This window comes from Grampus griseus, assembly GCF_964374135.1.
Source record: "Grampus griseus genome assembly, chromosome: 4".
Classification (NCBI taxonomy): Eukaryota; Metazoa; Chordata; class Mammalia; order Artiodactyla; family Delphinidae; genus Grampus; species Grampus griseus.
The window spans coordinates 26,601,085-26,627,374 of NC_138997.1; the positions used below are offsets into that span (position 1 = coordinate 26,601,085).

At 39.7% G+C, this 26,290-nt stretch overlaps 1 protein-coding gene across 2 annotated transcripts in view; it reads left to right on the top strand.

The window, feature by feature from the left end:
• The window catches only part of ARHGAP10 (Rho GTPase activating protein 10), a 326,233-nt gene that overhangs the window by 110,516 nt on the left and 189,427 nt on the right, over window positions 1-26,290 (top strand). For both annotated transcript variants that reach the window (XM_082652719.1, XM_082652720.1), the window contains 4 exons: window positions 6,226-6,327; window positions 13,199-13,309; window positions 15,392-15,496; window positions 23,422-23,551. In XM_082652719.1, the coding sequence (XP_082508845.1) occupies window positions 6,226-6,327; window positions 13,199-13,309; window positions 15,392-15,496; window positions 23,422-23,551 (448 nt within the window). The remainder of the gene's footprint in view (window positions 1-6,225; window positions 6,328-13,198; window positions 13,310-15,391; window positions 15,497-23,421; window positions 23,552-26,290) is intronic.

Below are 26,290 nucleotides of genomic sequence, written 5' to 3' on the forward strand. Positions count from 1 at the left end.
TATTTACTTACGCAGGATACTTAAAAATAACTTAAATTCTCTTAGGTTAAAGATCTTTTTTTAAATACCGTGAAGCAGTTTTCATGTGGGGAGAAAAAGACAAAAGTCTTTAAACGTTGACCGCAGCAGAAGTTTTTAGATACCCTTGTCAAAATGTTTATCTTTTCTTTCCCGTCTCCTTTTTCCCATCTGGGACGGTCCTGTCTTTCGCTTTTATACGCAAACTCTTTCAGTTCCATTTACTTCTTCATTTTCCAGCATCCCAGTGACATGTGTAATTTGTGTTTTTAACATAATCGAAACTGCTAGGTGGCTTTTGTAAACTGGATTTTTTAGGAGCCCCCAGGACTTCTTTTCTGCTGTTTCACTTCTATTTGGATATGTTCCCTGTCAGTCACGTCTGTTTGGTTTGGGCTTCAACCTCCGTCCTGTAGGTTCTGCCACATTTTCTCATGTGCCTGCCCGGTTCTTGTCTCTGTTTAAAGAGCCCCATTTCCCACTGCGGGACACAGTCGTTCTGTGCTGTGTCCCATCAGTTCAGAGTTTTCTTCACGGCCTCTCTTAGCTTTACTTTCACGGAAGCTCTTTTCCCTTCCCCAGAAGCTTGTCACTTATTCCTAAGTATCTGCATAACATTTTGTCGATAACCATTGCTCATTAAATGTCAGTTTAGCCACAGGAAACTAATACAGGCACCAGACGACATCGGAGCCAAGTGCATTGTGTACAAACTCCAAGAAATACTAGAACTTGCTAAGAGTTAACAGTGGGAGAATTTAAAATTGCTTTCTCTGAAAGGGGCAGCATGCAAATAATCAAACGGATACAACGAAATGATACTGATAATTTATAGAGCCTATTCAAATGCTGTTTTGCAAAGAGCTGATTACTGTTTTATTCAATAGAGTAAAAGGTTTAACCAGAAGGCTTGAAAAAATGTTTATTTCATAAATTATACCTTAGTAGCTCAGCCATTACCAGACTCTCACTCTGTATTTCCTTTGTATCTCTTTTCAAGACTATGCCTAACGACTAAATGTTTAATAAAAATCAACTTCCTGAGATTCTGTAAATGACTGCACAATGTGGGTTAAAAAGCAAATTTATTTGAATAATTTCTCAAATTATGTTTGATAGAGCAGGAAAAATGTGATTTAATCACATTTCTTTCATTTTTAGTAATAACAACCTTATCAGGCCTATCATATGGCACAGTGCGAGAGGCCTTGGGATATACAACTATGAATTAAAACACTGGTCGGCCTTTAAGAAGTTGGCAAGTCTGTGTGGGTGATGTCAAAATTAAAAAAAAGGCAATAAAAATGCACCGTGAAAAGTGCTCTAATACGAGTAAGCATCGGTGCTCTGTAGGTGTCCTATCATCTTGGCTTTGGAGCGCCAGGAAAGTCTTTCAGGAAGACCTGATTCTCCCTCGTTTGGAATCCTTCTGCCCCTTAAGTGGCTCTGTGATTTGGGGCAAGTTACTTAAGGCCTCTGAGCCTGTTTCCTGATCTTTAAAACGAGACTTAGGACACCGGTCTCTGAAGGTTTTCACGAGGCTTCCGTGCATTTGCTAAGATATTTCTGGGGTCTAGTGCAGGGCCTGGCATATACACAGTTGCAGTTCTTTTAGGATCCCCTTTGTGACATGCTCCATATCAGCTTGCCAAAAAGAACTGTGCAGGTTTTTGTCCACTCTTGGCGTGCCGGGTTCAAGCACTGTGGCTTGTGACCCCCCTGGCCGGATGGTGCTAAGGTGATGGATAGGTGACTCGAGAGCAACGGCACCGGAACCAGCAGGGGCACTTTGTCAGGGTCGGTGTCGCTGCTCTATAGGCTTCTCCCTTCCCATGTCCTCTGACCGATATCTCCTGGGCGCCTACTGGGTGTGCAGGTAGAGGCTGAATTCTCATTGCCGTGGAGAGGCTGAAGGAGCTTAAAGGCAAAAGGGGGTGGGGGGTTGGGTAGGCAAATGAAGTGTCAAGGAGGACTGGTGACATTGGTGCAGGAGTTGAGGGAGGCGGCTGTCCCCCCACTGGAGGAGACAAGGAGTACTTCATGGAAGAGGTGGCATTTCCACCGCCTGGTTTGGGGGTAAAGGCTGAATTTCCAATGCCCTGGGCTGTAGGGTGTTGGTGGACCAGGGGAGCAGAACAGGGATTGCAAAGCTCTGGTTGGCCTGGATATACAGGAAAAAGTGCTCCTGCCGAGTGTGTTGTATGTGCTGTGAATCTTGTTTCTTGTATGTGCAGCATTACTCCCACCTTTTTATTTAAATAAAGAGGGAGAAGGAGTTGGAATCTCTAAGAAAGTATTTAAGCTCCTGTCTAGACTAGTCAGGCCTTATTATTTACTGTTCATAGTTTGAAAATAAGTCTTTTCATTTCCTCATCCTAGAAAATTTGTAAAATACCAAAAATATTTAAAAAAGAAAGTTACCTGGTAACTTAAAAATTTCCCCTTCTTCTAAAACAAAGCAAAAAATTCTAGTACCCTGCAGAAATGTGGACAGTTCACAGGTGTGTTCAAACTTTTGTGAATTCTTTATATGTTCTTTACTCATTTTTCCTTGGAAGTGTAATGTGTGATTTGAGTAAAAACTTGCTCAATAAAGAGTGTTTTATGTGTTAGGAACGTTTACTTCTTTTCTTCCGTATTAATTGTATCTTCTCCCTGCCTGTTGTTTGCCTTTTGCCTTATTTCTTGTGTATTTTTGATATCTAGAAGTTCTTATGGCTTCTTCCATTTCTCTTTTGCTCAGAAGTTCCTTCTCTGTTCTGAGATCTGATTGAAAATACTCTTTTTTGGCTTCATTTTTTTACTTGTGGCTCTTTCAGTCCATCTGGAATTAATTTTGATTTGAGACATGGTTCTCTTTTTATTTCCAGCTAGTTAACCAGTTATACCCACACCATTGGTTGAGTAATATTTTTTTATCCAGTGATTTGTGATGAAACCTTTATATATATATATATATATATGTTTACTTCTAATAGATTCAAAAAACCTGATTATTTATGTTTTGTTTCTTAGGTTTATTAAGGCCCTCTACCATTTACACCATGTACATCTTATTTGACTAGTTATGCTGTTTTAAGTAATAGCTCTTCTTCACTGTTTTTTTTGTTGTTGTTTTTGCATGTGTGATTTTATAACATTACAAGCTGACTTCCCATGAGTCATCTTTAACTTGTAAACATTTTGTTTGGCTTACTCATGTTAAAACTGAAAAAAAACCTTTTTTGTTGCCACCATTTAAAAATCACTGGGTTTTCCAGCTGTTCCAGAAAAATCGGAAGACAAGGTCTGTGTACTGGGCTTATATCTCCACATGGCAGAAATCTGCAGGGGCTCTGTTATGGCTGCCTGCCGCCCTAGAATAGATGTGGGCTACCTGATTTGCCCTTGCCTCCACCTTTCCTTACTGAGTTTTACTTCCCGCTTGACTCAGACTCACTTGAGTAATGCTGTTTCATAAAAAAGCTTTCATTGTATTAATTTGATCCTTGATAGAGCCTTTTGTCTCATATGGCTCAATTTATTATATATATGTGTGTATATATATATATCTATATATCTATACACACACATACATATATATGTATCCTACATTGCAGTGTTGAAGAAAAAGGGCTCCATTCTTTATTGAATGCTGCTTGAACACAATTCCTTTTAAAATTCATATTATTTAAGTGCCAAAAGTCATATGAATACAAAGAAACAGAATATTCTATAGTGACCTTGAGAAGAAATGCAAGGAGAAACAATTATCTGAGTCTTAAGATTCAAAAACAAAACACAGTAGCGTTTGTATAATACCATACCAAGTACGAACAATTATATTTCCACTCTAATTGGTGGGCGTGATGTTGTTTCTTGGCTAAATTCTTTCTTCACAGAGCCTTGATAGAACCATTTTCTTTCATTCCCAACCTAACCCACATGCTAATTTACATGCCCCACTATTGCTGCGTGTGCTGGGGTGTTTTGACTGCTGACTTTAGCATCACTGCATCCTTTGTCCCATTCTGTGATTCACATGAAATCAAAGGAGTAAAAATGTTTTCAGTGTTCTCTGGTAAGTACTAATCTGCAGATGGTGAGCACGTTTAACCACGTGATCTCGCTTTGCAGCGTACTTGCGGTAAATGCAGCTGTGTCACCTCCATTTCTATCTCATTTAAACCTGAGAAACTGATGCTCAGAGAATGCTGTGACCCTGGGGCAGTGTCACAGAACAATGCGTGGCTGCTAGAACCTGCGTCTCTGACACCTAATCCAGTGTATGCTCTGCAATATGAACTTTTAAAAATAGTGGAGATTTTGAAGTAGTGGCCATATGTTCTTTTTAGCTTATTTTCTGTTAGTCATTAAAATTGTTCAGGAAGTGCGTCATAATGAAAAGCAGAAAAGAGAGTAACCATGTAGTATTAATGCCTTAAGCTTTTAAAAAAATAGTTGTAAATTAGACCTAGGACATAAAGAAAAAATGTGCTTCTGTTTCAACAGAAGTTTGACTATTCTCATACATAGGCGAACTGTAGGGTCACAGAATTTTAGGATTGGGTCTAAGAATGAACTAGTACAAAACCAAATCCCTGATCTTTTCAGTAGGAAAACTAAGGTTCTGTATTGTTAGGTATTCCCCTCCCCCGCCCCAAAAGATGTGCAGCTAGTTGGTAATTAAACTTGGAGTAGAAATGGGAAGAAGTAACAGTTCCCGAGTCTGTCTCGTCCATCAGTGTGGGGATTAATTTAGGGTCTTAAGGTGGGCTGGCAGAGCTCCCTTCCTGGCTTCTCACAATAGTTTGTAGTCCCGCGGAGTGAGAAAATGATAATAAATGTGAAGAAACAGAATTTTTGTGCTTTATTTACTCCTTTTGCTTAATAGGGAAAAGATCATTCCAGAAAAGGCTGGGAGAATCCATTATTTTTGACCTAGAAAACAGAGGTTGGAAAATAGGGAAGGGAATGTTCCTTTTCAGGAAGCCTTGGAGAGTTGGTGAGAGTTTGAAGTTAATGGAAACATTTTGACAGCATGAGGACATCGCGTGTGCTCATTGGTGCTCCGAAATGTTTATGAGAAATCTACTTACCTTTGGCAAGCAGTGTTGGGGAGATACTCTGTCTTCGCTGCTGCCTTAAAAAAATTTGGTTCCTTGTGAAATAGGGAGGGTGGGAGGAAGGCTCAGGAGGGAGGGGATATGGGGATCTGTGTATGCATATGGCTGATTTACTTTGTTGTGCAACAGAAACTAACACAGCATTGTGAAGCAATTGTACTCCAATAAAGATGTATTTAAAAAAATAAAAATGCACAGGGAACTCTATTCAGTACTCTATAATGACCTATATGGGAAAAGAATCTAAAAAAAGTGGATATATGTATAACTGATTCACTTTGCTGTACACCTGAAAATAACACAGCATCGCAAATCAAGTATACTCCAATAAATATTTGAAAAATATATTTAAAAAAATAAAAAAAAGCTACTCTAGCAAAAGGAAAGCAAGTGCTGTTTCCAGGCAGTGCCTGAGAAATGTTTGTAATGTTAACCAAAGGATCTTGGTACAAGTATGTCAGTATTATTTTAGGCCTTGTCGACCTATTGCTAGTATTCTAGACAGTGCTAAAGAAATCATTCCTAAGGTTTGGGTGAGTAGATGACATTCCTGGTCAGAGGATTTTATTGTGATATTCATACTGGACAATTGGGGAAGATCTTTTAAGATATTTCCTACTGCCCCAGTGGTGATGATGATGATTTTTTTTTAATGTAGATCAAAACTTACTCAGTTTTAAGTGAATTCCATTTCTGTGCCAAAATCTGTACTGTAGCAAGTTTACTTTTTTAAACTTTATGTTCTTATTATGTGTTCATCTTAAAAATATATATTTTTTTGAATGGAAGGACAAGTGAATGGCATTAATTCCAAACACTGATACGTATGAAGAGTTGAAAAATAACAGGCTTGGAAAAAAGCCCATTAAAGGAAAAAAAGAAAAAAAATAAGTGACTCTTCAATCCTAACGCTGTCTTGATGAGTAGTAAGCAGTATGGCCTGGGTGCAGATAGAGTTTCCAGATAACTCCTTCACACTTCGTGGTATTTTCTTTTATTTTGGGGTATTTTTCATATTTTGAGTTTCCCAATGGATTAACTATGTGTATGCCTTTTTTTTCCCTTTTGTAATCACAGTTGTCTATGTTTTTCTGATTTGTAGGAAGAGAAAAAGAAGTTTGACAAAGAGACAGAAAAGAACTATAGCCTAATTGATAAACATTTGAATTTATCAGCGAAAAAGAAAGACTCACATTTACAAGAGGTATTGTTTTTATTTTTCTGTTAACTTGTTTCTAAAATTCAGTAATCAGTGCATGTCTTTTTTTAAAAAACTGTGCTTTTCTTTTGAAAACATTTCATCCAGGATTATTAGAGGTGGAAAAAATGACCAGGTATCACCATGAATAAAAGAGCTCTTTTGGAACAAGATGTAAAATATAGACCTCTTAGGGTGATTAATGCAGTGTGGATTCATAGTATTAAAAGTTTTGGTTCTGAGTGTATTTTCACAGGAACAGTCATTTTAACCAGCATAACTGAGAACAGATATATGATTTTCAGGAATAGATTCATTAATTGGCTTTCAAGATTTCTTGAAAGTGAATTGAATAAGCTCCTCCCCCATTTGGCTTTTATGTGAAGGCAGCATTAATCTTAACACAGAAGATTCAGGAGTTTTCACCTTCATTGGAAAGAGAGCATCTGTTTTACTTGTGTTAACAGACTCATTTTTTTGTTTTTGGAGGGAGCTGTATGTAAGAAGAAAGGAATTTATATCTTGTCTCTCATTTTCTCTTTCTGTTTCTTAAATCCCCTGCCACCTGTTTTTCCTCACTCGCACACTTGAATGGAAACTCAGTTGTTTACAGTTTGTAACATATGCTTTCCTTAAACATAATGCTGTTTGCAGCTGTAAGGATCTTGACTCATCCCACAAAAGTGTGATTTTTTTTTCTTCCATTTGTTTATTTTTAAACACATAAGGAATCCAGGCATGATATGCCACTATAATATACACTTAGTGAAATATCATCAAAATGACAACATTGTAGAATAAACCTGGGTTATGTTTACATGTCACAGATTTAGTTGCAAACTCTGTGTGTGTGTGTGTGTGTGTGTATGTGTGTGTGTGGCGGGGTTATTTTGACATTACCTACACGTCACGTTTTCTTTTGTCTCGCTAGTACTTTTTTTTTTTTTTTTCTTTTTTTGCGGTACGCGGCCCTCTCACTGTTGTGGCCTCTTCCGTTGCGGAGCACAGGCTCCGGACGTGCAGGCTCAGCGGCCATGGCTCACAGGCCCAGCCACTCCGCAGCATGTGGGATCTTCCTGGACCGGGGCACGAACCCGTGTCCCCTGCATCGGCAGGCGGACTCTCAACCACTGCGCCACCAGGGAAGCCCTCGCTAGTACTTTTGACGGACGTTTAGATGGCATTTGACGTTCTGTAAAAGTGAGAGGCCCTTTTGTACCATTTGATCCTCACTCCAATACTGTGGGTAGGGCTCCATTCTCTCTTCCATATTACGTAGGAAACCATGCACTTGTTATGTGTGCTCCCTCATCTCCTACCCTCTGTCTTTTTTGAAATGACAGCTGTTGCTCTTCGAGGCTCTCTTTATGCTAGCATTTTTCTACCTCTCTTCTCCCCTGATCTCTGTTTTCAGGTATCCTGAAGGGATTTTCATGCGCCGGGTCACTTTCCATCTCCACCTCACTATCTAATGAGGTATCATTAGGCAAAGTCTGTAAAGTCAGTCTTGGCCCTTTCGCTCTCACCCCACATCTAGACCATCAGCCTATGTCTTCTTTAGCTTCAGAATATTCTCGGACTATGGCCAGTTCTCCTGACTCCCCACCCCTGTCACCCGGCATCTCTTGCACAGATTACTGCAAAGGCCACCCTGCTTTCACCAGCGTGTCCCTACAGTTTATTTTCTGTACAACAGCGGAGTGAGCCTTCGTGTTCCTCTTCTCTAAATACTCCTAACAGCTCCCTTTAGAGGCCCTGGGCGCATCCCACCTGCCCTCACACCCACGTGGCTGCCTTGCTCTGGCTTGGTTCCATGCTGAGGGCCTGTGCTTTGTTCATCCTTCTGCCAGATCTGCATGCCTCACTCCTTCAAATAGTCTTCCAAATACTCTCCACTCAGACTTCTCCTTACTGGAGAAGTTTTCCAGCCATCTTATTTAGAGTGTCCCCCTTACTCTCCTTTATTTTTTTTTCATACTCTGACAGCCTTTTCTTTTTTTTTTTTTTTTTTTTTTTTGCTGTTCGCGGGCCTCTCACTGTTGCGGCCTCTCCCGTTGTGGAGCGCAGGCTCAGCGGCCATGGCTCACGGGCCCAGCCGCTCCGCGGCATGTGGGATCCTCCCAGACTGGGGCACGAACCCGTGTCCCCTGCATCGGCAGACAGACTCTCAACCACTGCGCCACCAGGGAAGCCCTCTGACAGCCTTTTGACTCACTACATATTCCGTTGTTACATGGCTTCTTCCCATAGGATGTAAGCTCCTTGCAGGCAACAGCTGTGTTCTGTTCAACACTCTGTCCTCAGTGCCTAGAATGAGACTTGTCAGGGAATAGGCACTTAATAAATATTTACCCAATGAACAAGTGTGAAGGTTGTGAGGTAGGGCTTTGATAGTTTCATCATTCCCAAAGATAATTAAACTCCAGATGGGAAATTTGAAGAGACCCTCAAGGAGAATCATTTTAGTTTCACTTAAATTACATATTCTTGGCTGTCTTGCTCTCTTTGCTCTTTACAGACATAGAGACTCCCACTTGACCTAGCTTTCCATTGCAAGCGTGAAGGCCGTAAGAAGGGGGATGCTCGTTAATGGGGAAAAGGTTAGATCTGGATTTTGGTTACTTTTGGCAGTGGCTAATGCATTGCTCATCTTCAGTAAACTGAGGTGCTCAAGAGATTAATAAAGGTTGCTGAGACTGGTACTGACCAAAGGCATAGAAACTTGCTATCTATTCTTTCCTCTTGTTTCCAATGAAAATAACAGGAGGAAATTATGGCGGACACCAGGCTGGCAATTTTAGTAATTCTATTAGTACCTTTACCTGTAGCTCTGTTTATTGAGCACAATGGCTTCTGCCTCCATCACAACCCGACATTCTAATTAATATTTGCACTAGAACAAGAATTGGATATTCGAGAACATTCCATGACTGCTGATTTTTGAAGTATATTTTTGTTTCCTGATGCCAATTAAAAATTGGCACCTGCCACCTGTCTCTACAAGGATTAAGTCACTAGCCTAGCTCTGAGGAACTAACTGCTCCAGGGCTGTAGTCCTCGTTTTGCCCCAAATCAAACTGAACTCACAGCTCGCACGCTGTACATTTTTTTTAAGTCGGCACTGAGTCGTCACATAATTATGTTTCAGTAAATATGACCAGAGAAATAGATCCTTTGAATATCTTTGTGTGAGTGATCTACTTCTTTTATACATATTAACAGCAAGAATGGTTAGAAATGAGATGATAATCAAATTGAAATTGTATGTTTGTTTTAAAAAAATGACTTTTGCTTGGTGTAATAAAAAGTATAGTTCAAATGTAATGTGTGTTTTCCAACACCACCAAGCAACTGACTCACCTCTGACACTACCTAGAGACAGCATCAGATCCAACAGGTTAAGGGCTCAGTTGGACAAGATTGCCCCACTTCTGACTAGCAGATGCAAACTATTATCTACAGAATGGGTAAACAACAAGGTCCTACTGCATAGCACAAGGAATTATATTCAATATCCTGTAATAAACCATAAAGGAAAAGAATGTGAAAAAGAATGTGTATGTGTGTATAACTGAATCACATTGCTGTACACCAGAGACTAACACCTTGTAAATCAACTGTAATTCAGTTAAAAAAAAAATAAAAGACTACCCCACTTCCGACATCAGTCCCAAGCCCTGGACCTGTGCTTCTGACTGGCTACAAAGAAGAGGTTCCTATGACCCCTTCCTTGCTAGAGCGGCTCACAGAACTCAGAAACCTTTAGTTAAGTTTAGCAGTTTATTATAACAGATAATATAGAGGATACAGTTGAACAGCCAGATGAAGAGGTGCACAGGGCGGGTTCTGGAAGGGTCCCAAGTGCAGAAACTTCTGTCCTCATGGAACTGCGGTACGTCACTCTCTAGGCAAGTGGATGTGTTTCCTGTTAACCTGAAATAAATAGTCTGCTAGGTATTTCTCCAGCAAAGATGGGTTTATTCGGGATCAGCAGAGAATTGCAGTTTAGGGTCTGCAACCATGGGGAACCAAGGGCAAGTTTCTGCACGGCAAGGGAAGGACAACACTTTTGTTGAGAGGGAAAGAGAGTTGAGAGGGCTATAGTAAAGAGTCCCTGGCTTTTCTTGGGCTGGGTCCTAGCCAGGAAAGAAGAGTGGTCTTTCTTCTTGTTGGGCTCTGCGATGGTCTGAAGCCATGTGAGCTCCCCCTTCTGGTGAGTTTTCCGTTTATTAATTTTTTACATTACCAACCTGGAAGCTCATGAGCTCTTGTTCAAGAGCTGTTATAGAACTTAATTTATAGTGTTCCCCTCTTCCCAGAAATAGGTGGGTAGAGCCGAAAGTTCTACCCCTCTAATGAGTGCTATCTTGGGCCCCTACCCTAAATCACCTCATTAGCATAAACTCAAGCGCTCTCAAAAGGGGCTCCTTACAAATGACTAGAGACACTTCTCTCGCTCAGGAAATTCCAAGGGTTTTAGGAGATTTGTGCCAGGAAGTCTGAGACAAAGACCACATACACTTTTCCTTACATCACATATATAGTGATTGCCTTTTAGACTGAGTCAGGCTAAAGGACGGTGCTGCTAGGTATAATTTGGATGTCTGTGGCATTGTTGTAAATTACGGGTTACCAGCAGTCCCAGGGTTTCTTGTGATTGACCATGCTGCACCTGGCACAGTGGTTCTGAACACCCAGAGCATTAGGAAGCTGTGGACAGAAGCTGACCTGCCATGCCGGGGTAATTGCAGTAACACAGCCAGGCGAGAGAATCCACTAAAATTAAATTAAAAAACCACCTTGGTAAATCTGACCCTGGTGTCATTTTCTTGAAGGACATTTCCTAGTAACAATAACATGAAAAATCCACCCTTAACCTCCCCTATCTCCATTTTATTAAATACTCAACACACTCACATTGTTTCTCATGGGAGTTGTGTCTGTTAACTGCTAGTGGCTGAACTCTCCATCTCTGGATCTTAGAGGCATAAAAAAATCATGATTTTTATGAGTGTTAGATAGAAATTCTCATTTTGGCTTAGTAACAAACACTCTTATTATAGTTAAACATTACTTTAATTAAAAAAGGATACGATGCCAAAAAAATGATCACCTGTTAGATAAATACTTTTTTTCCCCCAAATTAAAAACTTTTTGTGGTGGTAAAATATACACAACAAAGCATGATTTTAACCAAGTTCAGGCATGCAGTTCATTCGGTGTCATTAAGTACAGTCACACTGTTGTCAGTAACCACCACATTCCAGCTCCAGAGCCCTTTCAGCTTGAGATACTGAAAACTCTGTGCCCATTAAACACTAACTCCCCAGCCCCCTTGTGCTCCCAGCTCCCCAGGGACCACCATCCTGCTTCCTGTCTCTGTGAATTTCACTGTTCCAGCTACCTTATCTAAGATAAATCATACAGCATCTGTCCTTCTGTGACTGGCTCATTTCACTTAGCATAATGTTCTCAGGGTTCATGCATGTTGTAGCAGTGCCAGAATGTCCTTGCATTCTGTGGCTGAATAACATTCCATTATCTTTGGAGACCACATTTTGTTTATGCCTTCACCTGTCGGTGGACACTTTGGTTGCTTCTACCCTTTAGCTGTTGTGAATAATGCTACTGTGAATGTGTGTGTGCAAGAATCTCTTTGAGTCCCTGCTTGCAGTTCTTGTGAGTATATACCCAGAAATGGAATTGCAGGATCATATGGTCATTCTATTTTTAAGTTTTTTTTGTTTGTTTTTTTTAGAGAACTGCCATACTGTTTTCCATAACAGTTGCATCATTTTACATTTCCACCAGCAGTGCACAAAGTTCCAGTTTCTCCACATCTTTACCAATACTTGTTATTTTTCTGTTTTTTTTTTTGTTTTTTATTTTGGTGGGGGGAGATAGGGTTTTTTGGATTATTTTCTGATATCTTTTGTTTGTTTTTTGTTTTTGATAAGTGTGAGGTGATACCTTGTGGCTTTGATTTCTGTTTCCCTAATGACAAGTGATGTCCAGCATCTTTCTCTGTGCTTAGATATGGCCTCTTTGGAGAAATGTCCAGATAAATACTTCTGGACATAAAATTAGCTGAGTTAGGAAATACAAGATGCCTTGTAAGAACAGTTCTGAGGACCAGAGGTTTCACTACTGTTCCTCTGTGGAACCATCCCCTCTCTCAATTCCCTTCTAGTTAGACAAGAGAAGCTGGAACCTTTCTTTGGAATAGTCTCCTGACCATCTGGTGCCTGTTCCCTCCCAGGGGACAGGACATGGTGAGGACTTAGGAGAGTGACTGCCTGCAGATGGGCTTCCAGCCCAGGCCTCTCTGCAAAAGCCAAGTTCTTGAGATGGTGCCGTCACTTCCTCACCTGCTGCCCTCACTCCTGAGAGCTGTGGCGACTGGAATTTGCTCAGCCCTCCTTCCTGGGCCACTTCATTCTTAGGCGATTTGTTAATGGAAATAATGTTTATGTAATTTGGGTTCTACATGTGCGGTTCCACCTTGGGTGTCCGTTGTGGTTGGGTAGGTTTTTCATGAAGTGCCTTTTACTGTTTGATCTTCTGTCCTTCGGGGCCAGTCTTGTCACAGAGAGCAGGGGTTTGCAAACGATGTCTGCAGAGAGTCAGTTAGTAAATATTTTAGACTTTTGAAGATCACGAGGTCCCTGTTGCAACCACTCAAGTCAGCTGTTGTACCCGCAAGTCTACATAGAAGATGCATAAAGGAGTAGTCCTGGCGCTGGTCCAGTACAGCTTCGTTTAGAATAACAGGCAGCAGGCTATATTTGGCCCATGGACTGTAGTTTTGCAGACCTCGGGCAAAGAGTTTCACTCCGAACCATCTCTAATTTGACTGGCCTCCATTATTTTAACATAGGCAGATATCCAAGTGGAACAGAACCGGCAACACTTTTACGAACTGTCTCTTGAATATGTGTGTAAGCTTCAGGAAATCCAAGAGAGGAAGAAGTTTGAGTTTGTGGAACCTGTAAGTATAAATAGCAAGTTGCTCTGCTAGTCGAATTTCGTGATATAAGAGGAATGTGTTTCTTTGAAGATCTAATTTATGGTTGCTAGAGGCTGTGGTGCATAAACACGAAGCAAGACATCATAAATTGTACACAGTGCACCCAGAGCCATGAAGTCAAAGAATCACTTCTAAATAGTGGTTCTCGGCCTTGTTTGCACAGCAATGTGTAATGAGTATTATTCCTTTTGCTATATGGTCTCAAGGACTCTGCAATCAGGTACAACTTCTGCCATCCTAGCTGTAACTCCACCCTTAAAAAAAAAAAGTCCCCATGAAAGAAATTATATTGGAATGTGAGTGAGCGTGGGATATTTATGGGATAATCTTTATTCAAGTTTGTTCTAAAGCAAGCGCATCCATCCAAACCTTGGTACTTTCAGCAATTATTGGTAACCAACTATTTCTAATACAATTCACAATGCTTATGCAACCTAAGTTAAGAACCAGTGTGTGGAACATTTGAAACTATTTTGTAAGTTACTCTGACATTTCTTTTTTTTTTTTTTTTTTTTTTTTCCTCATTACACGGGCCTCTCACTGTTGTGGCCTTTCCTGTTGGGGAGCACAGGCTCCGGACGCGCAGGCTCAGCGGCCATGGCTCACGGGCCTAGCTGCTCCGCGGCATATGGGATCTTCCCGGACCGGGGCACGAACCCGTGTCCCCTGCATCGGCAGGCAGACTCTCAACCTCTGCGCCACCAGGGAAGCCCTCTGACATTTCTTTATACTTATTTTAGAAACACATGATTTTTTTTTTGTGCTTATATAGATGCACTCTGAGAGCTTCAGTTACTTATATGTTAACATATCTACGAATATATGTATCTTCTGAATCAAAATATAAAGGGTATTTTATACTGTGGGTTTTAGCATAAAAACCAGAGGTACACTGAGATTCATGATTGTCAAGATTCACTTTAATTTTAACCTAGACTATATTGCACGTGATTTTAAAAACAGCTTTATTGAGATATAATTCACATGCCATACAATTTACCCACTGTGTGTATGATGTTGAGCAACAAACCAAAAAAACCAAGTAATGATTCATTAAAAATTAGCATTCGTGGAAGCTATGGTCCAGTGGAGTAATTGAATTACCCTAAATTAACCAATTAGAGAAAACCTCCTTAAAGCTTTCTTTTTATGTGAAATCATAATAATGGCCTACATTTTATATACTGAGCGTTTACAGTGCTCAGTCATTGTTCAGGTTGTTGTTCTAAGTACTTTTCTGTGATCATGCATGTATTCCACACGGTACCCTACTGAGGAGATATTTTAATTATCCCACTTAGCAAATGTAGAAATTGAAGTAGAGAAACTTCAGTAATTTGCCCCAGTTGGGAACTGACCCTTGCTGGCCACTTGACGTCAGAGTCCCAAATTCCTTACCATTATGCGGTGTGACATTCTGAAGACAGTGAATCTCAGGATTTCCTTAACCCTCACCCCAAATCAGTCTTACTCTAGATTTTCTCACATGTGGGGGAGAAGCAGTGCCCTCTGATCAAGAGGGGCAGGTGGAGAGTTTGTAGGAAACTCAGGGCTTATTACTGCCTTGCCTCTGCCCCTCTCTGCTCCAGTCACTGAGCATCCTTGTCAACAAAACAGAGAGGTTACTCTGCACTGGATGCCCTTCGAAAGAGCTTTTAGCTCTTTGATCTGTATTTCACTTTCCTTTTAGGTCCTATCGACCTATAGTGATAAGGTTTCAATTATAAATGAATATAGGGATTCTCTTGACTCAAAAGGACAAATGGGTGATGTAGAATTCCATTTCTCCTATACAGCATACTGTAAAAGCTGTCTAATGGCTCTGATAGTTAAGGAAAAAAATCACAAATCCTTTTATTTTTTTTATAGGGACAAATTAATGAATAATATGCAGTTAGATGTAGTTGAATTCTAGTGACTTCCTTTTAATTATTGTACTTCAATAGAATCATAATGAGATGAGGCAAAATACGTGGCTTTTTAATTTATTTTTTTCACTGAGATTTTTTGGGTGCTAATGTCACCTTTTCTCCTTTGTTTTAGATGCTGTCATTTTTTCAGGGAATGTTTACTTTCTATCATCAAGGCCATGAACTTGCCAAAGACTTCAATCACTACAAAATGGAACTACAGATCAACATTCAGAATGTAAGAAAACGGAAGCTTTCTCCTAAAAAAGATGTCTGAGAGGTGTAGTTTTGATTTCTTTGGTGTATGAAAAGCCTTAAACCGAGACCAGGCTGATCTGTTGGTACCGAGAAACTGAGGCTACGTTGCCACCTTCTGGTCAGTTCTTGGTGTAACAAACTGTTTTCCAGGAAGGGAGGCTCCGAATTCTGCTGCAGGCGGCTCTGTTTTGTTTTGTTTTGTTTTTCAATAATTCATTTCCTATAATTTATTTTTCTTCCCTTATTTTCAGAAAAGTCATGAAGTATGTTTTTACAATCAAAATTTCACATAATTTGCCTTATTTTTCCAGTTTTATTGAGATATAATTGACACACAACACTGTAAGTTTAAGGGTTACAGCTTAATGACTTCACTTATTATATTGCAAGATGATTTCCGCATAAGTTTAGTTAATATCTATCACTTCGTGTAGTTAAAAAATTTTTTTTCCTTGTTATGATAACTTTGACTATCTACTCTCTTAGCAACTTTGAAACAAGTCATGTGGCAGTGTGACATAGTTATTCTGCACTTTGTGAGGCAGTTCTAAGGATAACCTCTGTTGTGTAAGTCTAAGTCTGCTCTGTATGAAACAGACAAAACAGTCCTCCACTTTAAATTTAAGGCGTTTCAATTCTAATTTAACTTTCTTCTGTTACTTGTATGTCTTATTTGATATTTATTCCCAGATAGGCTAACAGTTCCAGTGGAATTTCTTTCCTGTGTTTTGTGCCTCCCTATTCACTAATGTATTGGTGTTCACAGTTGCTGTTGGCCCTTTATTGTTTTCCAAGGAAATGTATGGTTTCTGTTAGGTCTTGGATAAAGAGTTTTTTTGAGAACTGTTAAACAGTATAATGTATGTGATTTTGATCAGAAGGTGGTAGATGTTTTTCCTTTCAACGCTTTTGTTGATTTTGGAAGTGTCCTCATTGAAAAGCTATTCAAGTTATGTTTAATGTAATTTCAAACCTTGTTAAAAACACAGTGAGTGAGTTTTGGGACAGACTCTCAACCCATCCTGAAAGACATACAAGGAGAAGGATGGGGATCTCTGTGCTGTTTGCTACCTGACCTTCAACTTCTTATAATCTTAGAAATTGAGGACTAATGGTTTTTGTGTAGATTTTGTTTCTAAGTTATTTTGGTATAGTTGTTCCCTACATTTGGGAATGTAGGTAACGAAATCTCTTGTGTTTTGTAATTTATGCGTCAATTTGTATTTGAAGATTCTACATTCTGTTCAGTTAAATGACTAAAAGAGTACATTCCTCCCTACACCCTCCAAGATGAGTGATATAAGGTAACATAATTTAAAAATATGTCAAAGTGTATATGTGTAGATTAGTCCTAACTTCAAAAGTGTCTCTGTAGGTAGTAGAACATTTAGTCTAACGATACTGTGATGTATCAGAATACTTCTGTAGACAGCAGAACACAGCGTTTGTAAAGAGAACATTACATAGTTTAGAAGATTAGGTTATAATCCTGATTTTTTTCTTTTTTTCCCCCTCCACTAACTATATAACTTGTGTCTGTACCTCATCTGTCAAGGGCAGGGCTGGCCTGGATGAGAACCTTCAGGCATAACTGATTCATAATTTGTGTAAAATGAGGAGACAGGGTCCCTTATTCAAAAATGAAGAATTTCAAGACAGCGATGGCAGAGAATTAGATCAAGTGTGCGACCTTCTGAGCGCAGGGCTGTGGGTGACGGCACGGGCTACCTGCCCGTGAAGCCAGCCGGGCCTCAGGGTCTGGGGACACATCAGCGTCTCCTGGGGGCTTCAGAGAAACTGTCCATGCACAACTTGCTTATGTGGAAGTTCATTTATCACACCCACCCTGGGGTCAGGGGCCTATAGTTACCTTAAATACACCAAAATAATTTCAGCGAGATTCAGGATTTAAATGGGAGTGAGCAATACTCAGGCATGAACTACTGTAAGCAACACTTGAAGACAGCCTATCATTTGAAATGGGTCAGCTGGTCAATGGAATCTAACGTAGTCTATTAAGAACCTAACACACATGCTTGGTAACTTTCATTTCCCATAAAGAACTGGGCGAAGAACAAGCTACTGGAAAAAATCTTTTCCTGTGTCCTCTGGAACTTCAGGATTGTCATCAGGAAGTTGCCTGGGGTCCTCCACCTCTCTGCCTTTTGTTCTGGCTCTTTCTGAGGCTGCTCGTGCAGCCCTGCAAGTAGAGGCTCTGCCTTCCGCCTCACCTTCAGTGTTGAGGACACCTGATCCGGAAGTCGCCTGTGCTCTTTACTTTTGCTTCTAGCTCATTCTTTGCCCTTCAGAAATACCAGAACCTTTGAAACACATGCCACTCATTCTACCTCACCTGCTATATCTCAGTATTGCTGTAATTTACTACTTTCTTGGCCATTTCTCTCATTCCCTGAGGATGTCAGCTTTTAGCATATCGAAGGGGAAGTGTTGGCTGCATAAAACTACGTATTACAAAAATCCCAGCTGTGTGTTACTTTTTTTTTTAATTGCAGTATAGTTGATTTACAGTGTTGCTAGTTTCAAGTGTACAGCAGAGTGATTCAGTTATACATACATATGTATATATCTATTCTTTTTCAGATTCTTTTCCATTATAGGTTATTATTTTGAGTAGAGTTCCCTGTGCTACACAGTAGGTCCTTGTAGTTTATCTATTTTATATATAGTAGTGTATATATGTTAATCCCAAACTCCTAATTTATCCCTCCCCGCCCCTCTCCCCTTTGGTAACCATAAGTCCATCTTCTACATCTGTGAGTCTATTTCTACTTTGTAAATAAGTTCATTTGTATTATTTTTTTAGATTCCACATATAAGCAATATCATATGGTATTTGTCTTTCTCTGTTTGACTTCTGTGTGTTACTTTTTATGCTATGCGTATTTATGTATTGAAAGAAATATACCGAAATGTTGAAACCAAATCTTAGAGTGAACTATCTGTGCACTATAATGGTAGAGATAATTTTGGTCAACTTTTAGGTATTTTACTATAGAAAAAATGACAAAAACCATTTTATAATCAGAAAAAAGGTAAAAGTTATTTAAAAGTGAAAATAACCTATTTTCACCCAACTGGTTTCACCTTTTCTGTTGTAAAAATGGTTAGACCTTTTTTTTGAGAGAGATTCAGTCTTTTTCCATTTTCCATGATCTAGAGTAATTAATGGACAGCAAAAAAGAGCAGGTTGGTTTTTAAAAAATAGACTTTGCAGAAGAATGTAAATTACATCAAAATTAAAGGATATTAAAAAAAAACTAATTTAAAATTTTTGTGATCTCTGTCCCCAAAGGAGACTAGAGTAGAGTTCTTCGCAGGAAGAAGTAGAATCCTAAGAAATTTTAGGGATTCCGAAGGAGTACCCAGAAGATACTAAGAATGGTGAAGAATAATTTAAGGATATGCACAGATATTTTTGTTACAGTTTTGTGAGCAAAGTAGAACACTAAAGTGATAAACTATGTTACCAGAAAAAAAAACAAAAGATTGGAAGTGACTGTTTAAAAATATGAACATGATTGTTTCTGAGAGGTGAGTTTCTGGTCACTTTTTAATCTTGTTTATACCGCCTCTTTTTGCCTCCCAGGCAGGGCTGTTTGTGCTGTCCCCTCTCTCTGTTTTATAATGTTGTGAATTAGCTTTTATAACCCCCCCCAAATTTTTTTTTAAATGTACTTTCTCTTTCATTCAGATAAAATTTTAGTTTGATATTGAAGATTCTCTTTTTTCCTTTGTTAGGGAATAATTGTCACTTTTCAGTGACTTAATTGCAATTAAAATAATAATGCCACTTACATTTATTTTGTTGCCATGTGCCAGGTGTTACCTACGTGCTTTTCTTTGGATTGTACACATTTAGTCTTCAAAGGTGTCCTATGATGTAGACTTTTTTATTCCTTCTTCACAGATAAGGACAGTGAGGAAAAGGAACTTGCTGACGTCATACTGCTTTAAGGCCAGGGCAGCACTGGAACTTGGGCAGGCCCAAGGCAGTTGCTTTCAGATTTAGTGTTGGTGTAGAAATGGGTTCAACTCATGGTGTATCTGGGGTCAGTAAATATAGGAGCTGGGGAACATCTTGATATGGCCATTTGGCTTCCCTGGACCTTAACAATTTCTGGGTAACATGGTAACATGGGAGTCACTTTAATGGTAAGATCTCAGATTTAGGTACCGATGGTAAACCTCAGCTCGCGTCTACCTCTCAACAGTTATAACCTGCGTTCCCCTCACTCCCATGGAAGGTGTCCTTCGAGTGTTTTTAGACTTGATCACCTGTTGCCGTGGCATCCACTGCACTCCATTCCTTACTCTGTCACGTCCGCATTCATAGGGCACTTGAGATGTTTGAGGATTGCAGTGAGGGGTGTGTGTTAGCACCCTACCCCTTCTTTTCTGTTTTATTATTTTGGGAGGTTACTAAAGCAGGCTGCAGGGGGCCCACCCCCTGATGTCTTACAGCTGCTTCGTGAAACCCTCTTTATATATATTTAAATTAATTAATTAATTTACTTTTGGGTGTGTTGGGTCTTCGTTTCTGTGTGAGGGCTTTCTCTAGTTGCAGTGAGCGGGGGCCACTCTTCATCGCTGTGCGCGGGCCTCTCACTGTCGCGGCCTCTCTTGTTGCGGTGCACAGGCTCCAGACGTGCAGGCTCAGTAGTTGTGGCCCACGGGCCTAGTTGCTCCGCGGCATGTGGGATCCTCCCAAACCAGGGCTCGAACCCGTGTCCCCTGCATTGGCAGGCAGATTCTCAACCACTGTGCCACCAGGGAAGCCCCTCTTTGTATTATTAATTATTCTTTTGCTCCCTGAATGAGGTCATGGGGCCAGGATGGGAAAACTTAAATGAAAAATGGCAATCTGTACTTGGAATTAGCCTTTGCCATTTGCCTGTAAAGCTTTATTTCTGGGTAAAACTTAATGTGAACAGTGCCTCCTCTCCCCCCTCTTTCTTTCCTCCTTAAATATGGGTGTGAACCTGTGCTAAGCCTGACCTGCCAGTTTTGTAAAGTACTCAGATGTGTCCGAATTCCAGCTTAGTCTCCACATTGAATTCTCCTCCCCCCAGTAGGTGATGTAATGAAATATTTAATTTATAAGACTTAAGACTCATTGGTTTGGAAATTTGTTTATTTATCAAAGCATGCAAGGAAAGGAAATACAGCAATGTTGTTTTATCAGCATTGGAGAACGCTACGCTATCTCGTAGGTTACTGTGAGGATTAAAGCACCGTAAACTGCTCTCAGTCATGTCATTCAGTGTAAACACTCTCATGTGACCTATGGTAACACTTAAGGTCTATCATTATTATTATTTGATGATATTTTCCTATTCAGCCAGAAATTAGAATTGGAAATTGCTAGGTTCCAGCCACTCTATTATTTGTGCTCAAATTTTGAGAAATGTAATTTTCACCCTCATTTGTAATTTGCCTAAAATAATACATTAAAAAATTTAGCTGAACCTTCCTTTCCCTTCCCAGTGCAGAATCACATCTGAGGAAGGACGGCAGTGGGGGCAGAGTGTACCACGTGGAGGGGTCTGTGACACTGAAAGTGGGGGTGGGAAGGTGCAGAGGCAGCACGTACAGAAGAGGTGGCTGGCATATTTGGGAGATTGGTTACGTTGAGCAGATATGTTAATTGAGCAAATAAGTAAATCTGTTGAGAATCATGGGAGCCATGTTTTTTACTGTCTGAAAAGAAATGTGCAGAACTGGAAAGGGGTGGGCTAGAAAGAAACCTGAAGTACTGGATTGGAATTAAGTGTAATGGTATGAACTCATGGGTTTTAAGATAGATAGGTACAGAATTTGTGATATGTATGTAAATAAATGTATTCACGCACATATATATATACATACATGCATTTTCTCAGTCTGTCTTCCAGGAAGACCTAAGCAATAGCCCTCCCTTAGCTGTGAGCACACTGTCCCTAGATCTTGGTTTCTAAATACTACCAGAGTGAAATAAGTCAGAAAGAGAAAAACAAATGTCGTATACTAACGCATATATGTGGAATCTAGAAAAATGGTCCAGAGGAACCTATTTGCAGGGTAGGAATAGAAACACAGACATAGAGAACAGGTGGGATGAATTGGGAGATTGGGACTGACACAAATACACTACCAGGTATAAGATAGCTAGCCAGTGGGCACCTGCTGTATAGCACAGGGAGCTCAGCTTGGTGCCCTGTGATGACCTAGATGGGTGGGATGGGGTGGGGGAGGGAGGTCCAAGAGGGAGGGGATATGGGGATATATGTATATGTACAGCTGATGCACTTCGTTGTACAGCAGAAACTAACACACCATTGTAAAGCAATTATACTCCAGTAAAAAAAAAATACTACCCTCCCCTGTAAGGAACAATGACTCCTTTGGAGAGATGGCTGATTCTAGGACTGGGACAGAGAAAGTATAAAGTAAACCTGGGATACCTTTTTGGACCAGAGGGTGAGGGGTTACTCAGAATTAAGGGGGTATGTCAAGAGAAACAGGAGCCAGCTAGAAGGGGCCTCTGCTGGTCAAATCTAGGACAATTTGAGCATTAACTTAAATAATGAGAATTTGGGATACAACTCATTAAGTTAATTGTGTGTGTGTGTGTGTTTGCGCGTGTGCATGCGTGCACTAGCATCTATACATATATGACATGCACATATGTGTGTGTATGTATGCATAAATATTAGATACACAGAAGTGAGGGTTGTGGAGAATCTCAGTAAAGTGGCAAAGCAGGTGAATAAAATTAGGGTATAATCAGTATTAAGATGGGGACAAGAAATCCCAGAGACATGAGAAACAGGAAGGCAGGAGAGGGAACAAGCCGTTAATAAATGAGTCCCACCCTCTTTGCAGCCCTGTACATTCTTATAGTACATAAACAAATTAAAAAAAAAAAAGCTCTCAGCTTGTGTTTGAAATAAGCCTCTGCAGTTAAGTTTCCCCTTTACAGTGTACATTTATCAGACTCTCCATCCCCCTAAAAAATGTACTATTCTATCATTTTTCTGCATTTAGAACTCTTGGTAACCCCTTTCATTGTAGGGAGGAGAGAGGAGGAATTTCAATAATAATTTTTCATCTTAGCTCTTCCACAGTTTCACATCAGCAGTTTTTCGGTATTAATACAATTATTTTTGAATGTAGATGGAAGAAATGTCGAGAAACTTGGTGCTGCTGACTCGTCAGGTTTGCCTGGGTATTTTCGTCACTTCACCTTGCATGTCCATTTTCAGTCTAGCCATTTGACAGAGATATTGACATCCCAAGTCTCCTGGGCTTCAGAAATGTGATTTGTCTTTTTAGATATCAAAGACATTATTTGTAAGTGAGATTCCCCCCCACTTCCTTCTTCGATGAAGAAACATCATTTTCAAGTGCAATTGCCATGACCTGGAAAAAATGACACTGATGTTTATTAGTTTGCAAAGAAGAATTAAGTTTTTCAGATTCTGAATTCCTAGACATATTGCTGAGATAATAGTAATGAGTCAGATTGATTGTTGCAAAAGAAAGACTTCCCAGATAGATATTTTATGGCCTATTTTTTAAATGTAAGATTTAGTAATATTGTGAGACCTGCAGGCAGGAATTCTTGTGTTGAATAATAGAATTATTCTTGGTGTTAGAAAGCTTCAAAAGTAAATAACCTCTAGTAACCTTGGTTTCTATATCTCTGTTAACTACTTAACCACTAATTTTTTTTTCTTTGCACAGTGATCTCAACAAAGAGATACATGGGAAAGGGTGGGTATATTTTGAAAAATTTGTACAAAAACACTACAAATTTTATTATAGTTATCCAGAGACTTAAAAACAGACATGAAAAATCTCCTGTGGGCACTTAAAACTTGTATGTGTTTTTTAAATCCTTTTCAGACACGGAATCGTTTTGAAGGAACAAGGTCAGAAGTGGAAGAGCTTATGAACAAGATTAGACAGAATCCCAAGGACCACAAACGAGCGAGTCAGTTCACAGCGGAAGGCTACCTGTATGTACAGGAAAAAAGTAAGAGGCTCTCCAACAGTGATGAATAACTAATTAAAAATTAGTTTAAAACTCTCACTGTAATTTGATACTTTTGGAGTAATTATTCCTACCGCTTTCTTGCTCTCTCCTATCCTGGAAGGCATACGTTGGATTTTTTTGGGGAAAACACATTCCTCCTCTAGGGAGGGGACGGTGAGATTAGGAACTCTGTGAGCACCCTGCTTTCCAGCCACACCCCCCGAATTCTGTGCCACACTTTGTTAAAACTTGCTTGCAAGGGAGCCGGGATTTGGTGACAGACTGAAAGTGAGGTGGGATAGTACCTTTTTCCTCATTTCCTCTCATCCCCACCCATTTTTATCTCACTCACACACACAGACACACACACACACACACACATTCATATACGTATGCACGCCTCTCCCCATAACCCTGTTCCTCCATGTTAAAGTCAAGAAGGACATATTTCTCTTCTTCTTTCACATTATTTCTTTGCACATTTCTTTGAGATGGTTTTTTGTTCTTGTTGAAATTTTCAGGGCAATTGCATACGGCTACAAAAAAATACTCCTAGTTGACATGCTAACTTGTCTCACTGAATTTTCAGCATTGTTGCCATCTTAGTTGTTATGCAGTGTGTAGAGTATCCTTATTTGGAAATTAAGGCACCCCAAGACGATTTCAGACTTCTGAGAGTTTGGTCTTATTTTAACGAAGCTCTTAAAGTTTACCTCTTCAACTGTAGGGCTTGATTGCTAGCCAGTAGGGGGAGGAGTATGTGAAAATGTTTCTGTATTTCCTGTTTCTCTCCCTTCCCGCCGGGTGCTTTAGAGTTTTTGTTTGTTAAGTGGCTGATTTACAGGATTTTCAAACTGAATAACTTCATAGCAGAGAGACTCATGGAACAGCCATGTGATACGGATGTTCATGTTATAGGCAATTGCAGAATAGGGGTTCTTTTTCCATTTGCCCTTATTTAATGTGGACTTAGCCTTCACGGCTCATGATGAACAGTTACTGGCATGGCAGAACTCTACATTTTTCTAATTTTTTAATCTTTTTTTTTTTTCAAAAAAACTGAGAGGTAATTTATTTTTACATATTTTGGTTGAACAGTAAAAGCATGCCGTTTCTAAAGGTGCCATTAGGAACAATAGCACAACAGCTATTGAAGTGTGTATAGAGTGAATGTTTTATTTTTTAAAAATTGTATTGAAGTATAGTTGATTTACAGTGTTGTGTTAATTTCTGCTGTAGAGCAAAGTGAGTCAGTTATACATATATATATTCTTTTTTATATTCTTTTCCATTGTGATTTATCACAGGATATTGAATATAATTGCCTGTGCTGTACTGTAGGACCTTGTTGTTTATCCGTCCTGTATTTACTAGTTTGCATCTGTTAATCCCAAGCTCCCAATCCATCCTTCCGCCTTTAATTTTTTTTTATCCTCTTAATCTCAGTTTGTTTATTTAATTTGAAAGAACTAAAAATACAGGGTGGAGACATGAGAAGGATAGAGATTTTGTATTATATGTCCAAAGCGAAAAATCACAGGAAATTTTGATTTTTAGATTCATAACTGTTGCTTAACTTACTGGCTTTGAGAGAAACGGGGCTGAAATTGGACTGGAAAAAAACAAAAAAAAACAATAGTGACAGAATTCTCCACTTGTTAGCAGTATGCCAGGCACTGTGCTAAGCTGTTTATCCAACTTGTTTCATTTAATCCATTAAAAACCCCTGTGAAGTGTACAGTGCTGTTATCACCCCATTTACCAATGAGAACATGGAAACACTGAGGAGTAAACAATGTTTCCTGGATCATACACCTCCTCAGTGCTGGAATTGTCCTAGGCTGGAGTCCATGTTGTACCCTCTCCTGCAGTATTGCCTGAAGCTTGGATGGTGTGAAAAACCATCACTAATCTCTATGCTCAGAGCTGGTTGAGTAGGCTTGGGTGGTGTCAGGAGGGGATGGCAGCTTAATCAGTGAAGGACCTTCCTTGATATTTGGGGCCAAAGACTCTGAGGTTTGGCTTTGCCATTTCTCAGGCATTTGGTCTAAGCCTAAGACTTTTTAGATGAAAAAGACAGTAGGACTTCCCTGGCGGTCCAGTGGTTAAGACTCTGTGCTTCCAATGCAAGGGACACGGGTTCGATCTCTGGTCGGGGAACTAAGATTCCACATGCTGCAAAAAAGCTTAGCTTTACCATTGTTAGTAAGGGCAGCTACTTACAAGGTGCTTCAGTGGATTTAAAGCACTAGATTGATTTATAGACTAAATGCTTTTCTGCACTGCGATTCTACAGTTCTGTCATTTTTTAGAGGCCAGAATTGAATCCAAAACCATCACATATATTCAGTGGAATTCTTGAAACCCTCATGAGCTCTTCATACGTAGACACAAACAAGAAGCATAGTTTACAATTAAGAGATTTTCAGGTATGAGATAACAGTCTAGCAAATTATTTGAAAAGTATGTCTTGAAATTACTTCCGTGTTGCTGAAAACTCTTAGGACTGTCTCTACGAGCTTTCTTATTTCCCCTTGTTTTTCCCTTGTCTAAGACCAGCTGTGTTGCTGATTTGTTTCCTTGAGCTGTGTTAGTTGCTGCTTCTTGGGTTTTTCCTCTTCAGGATTGTGTTTGGAACTCTGCATATCTGCTTCTTTATGAGGAAAAAATGTAAAGTCCTATTTCTTTTCTTTTTTAATTTAATTTTTATTTTATTTCTTAAATTTTTATTGGAGTAGA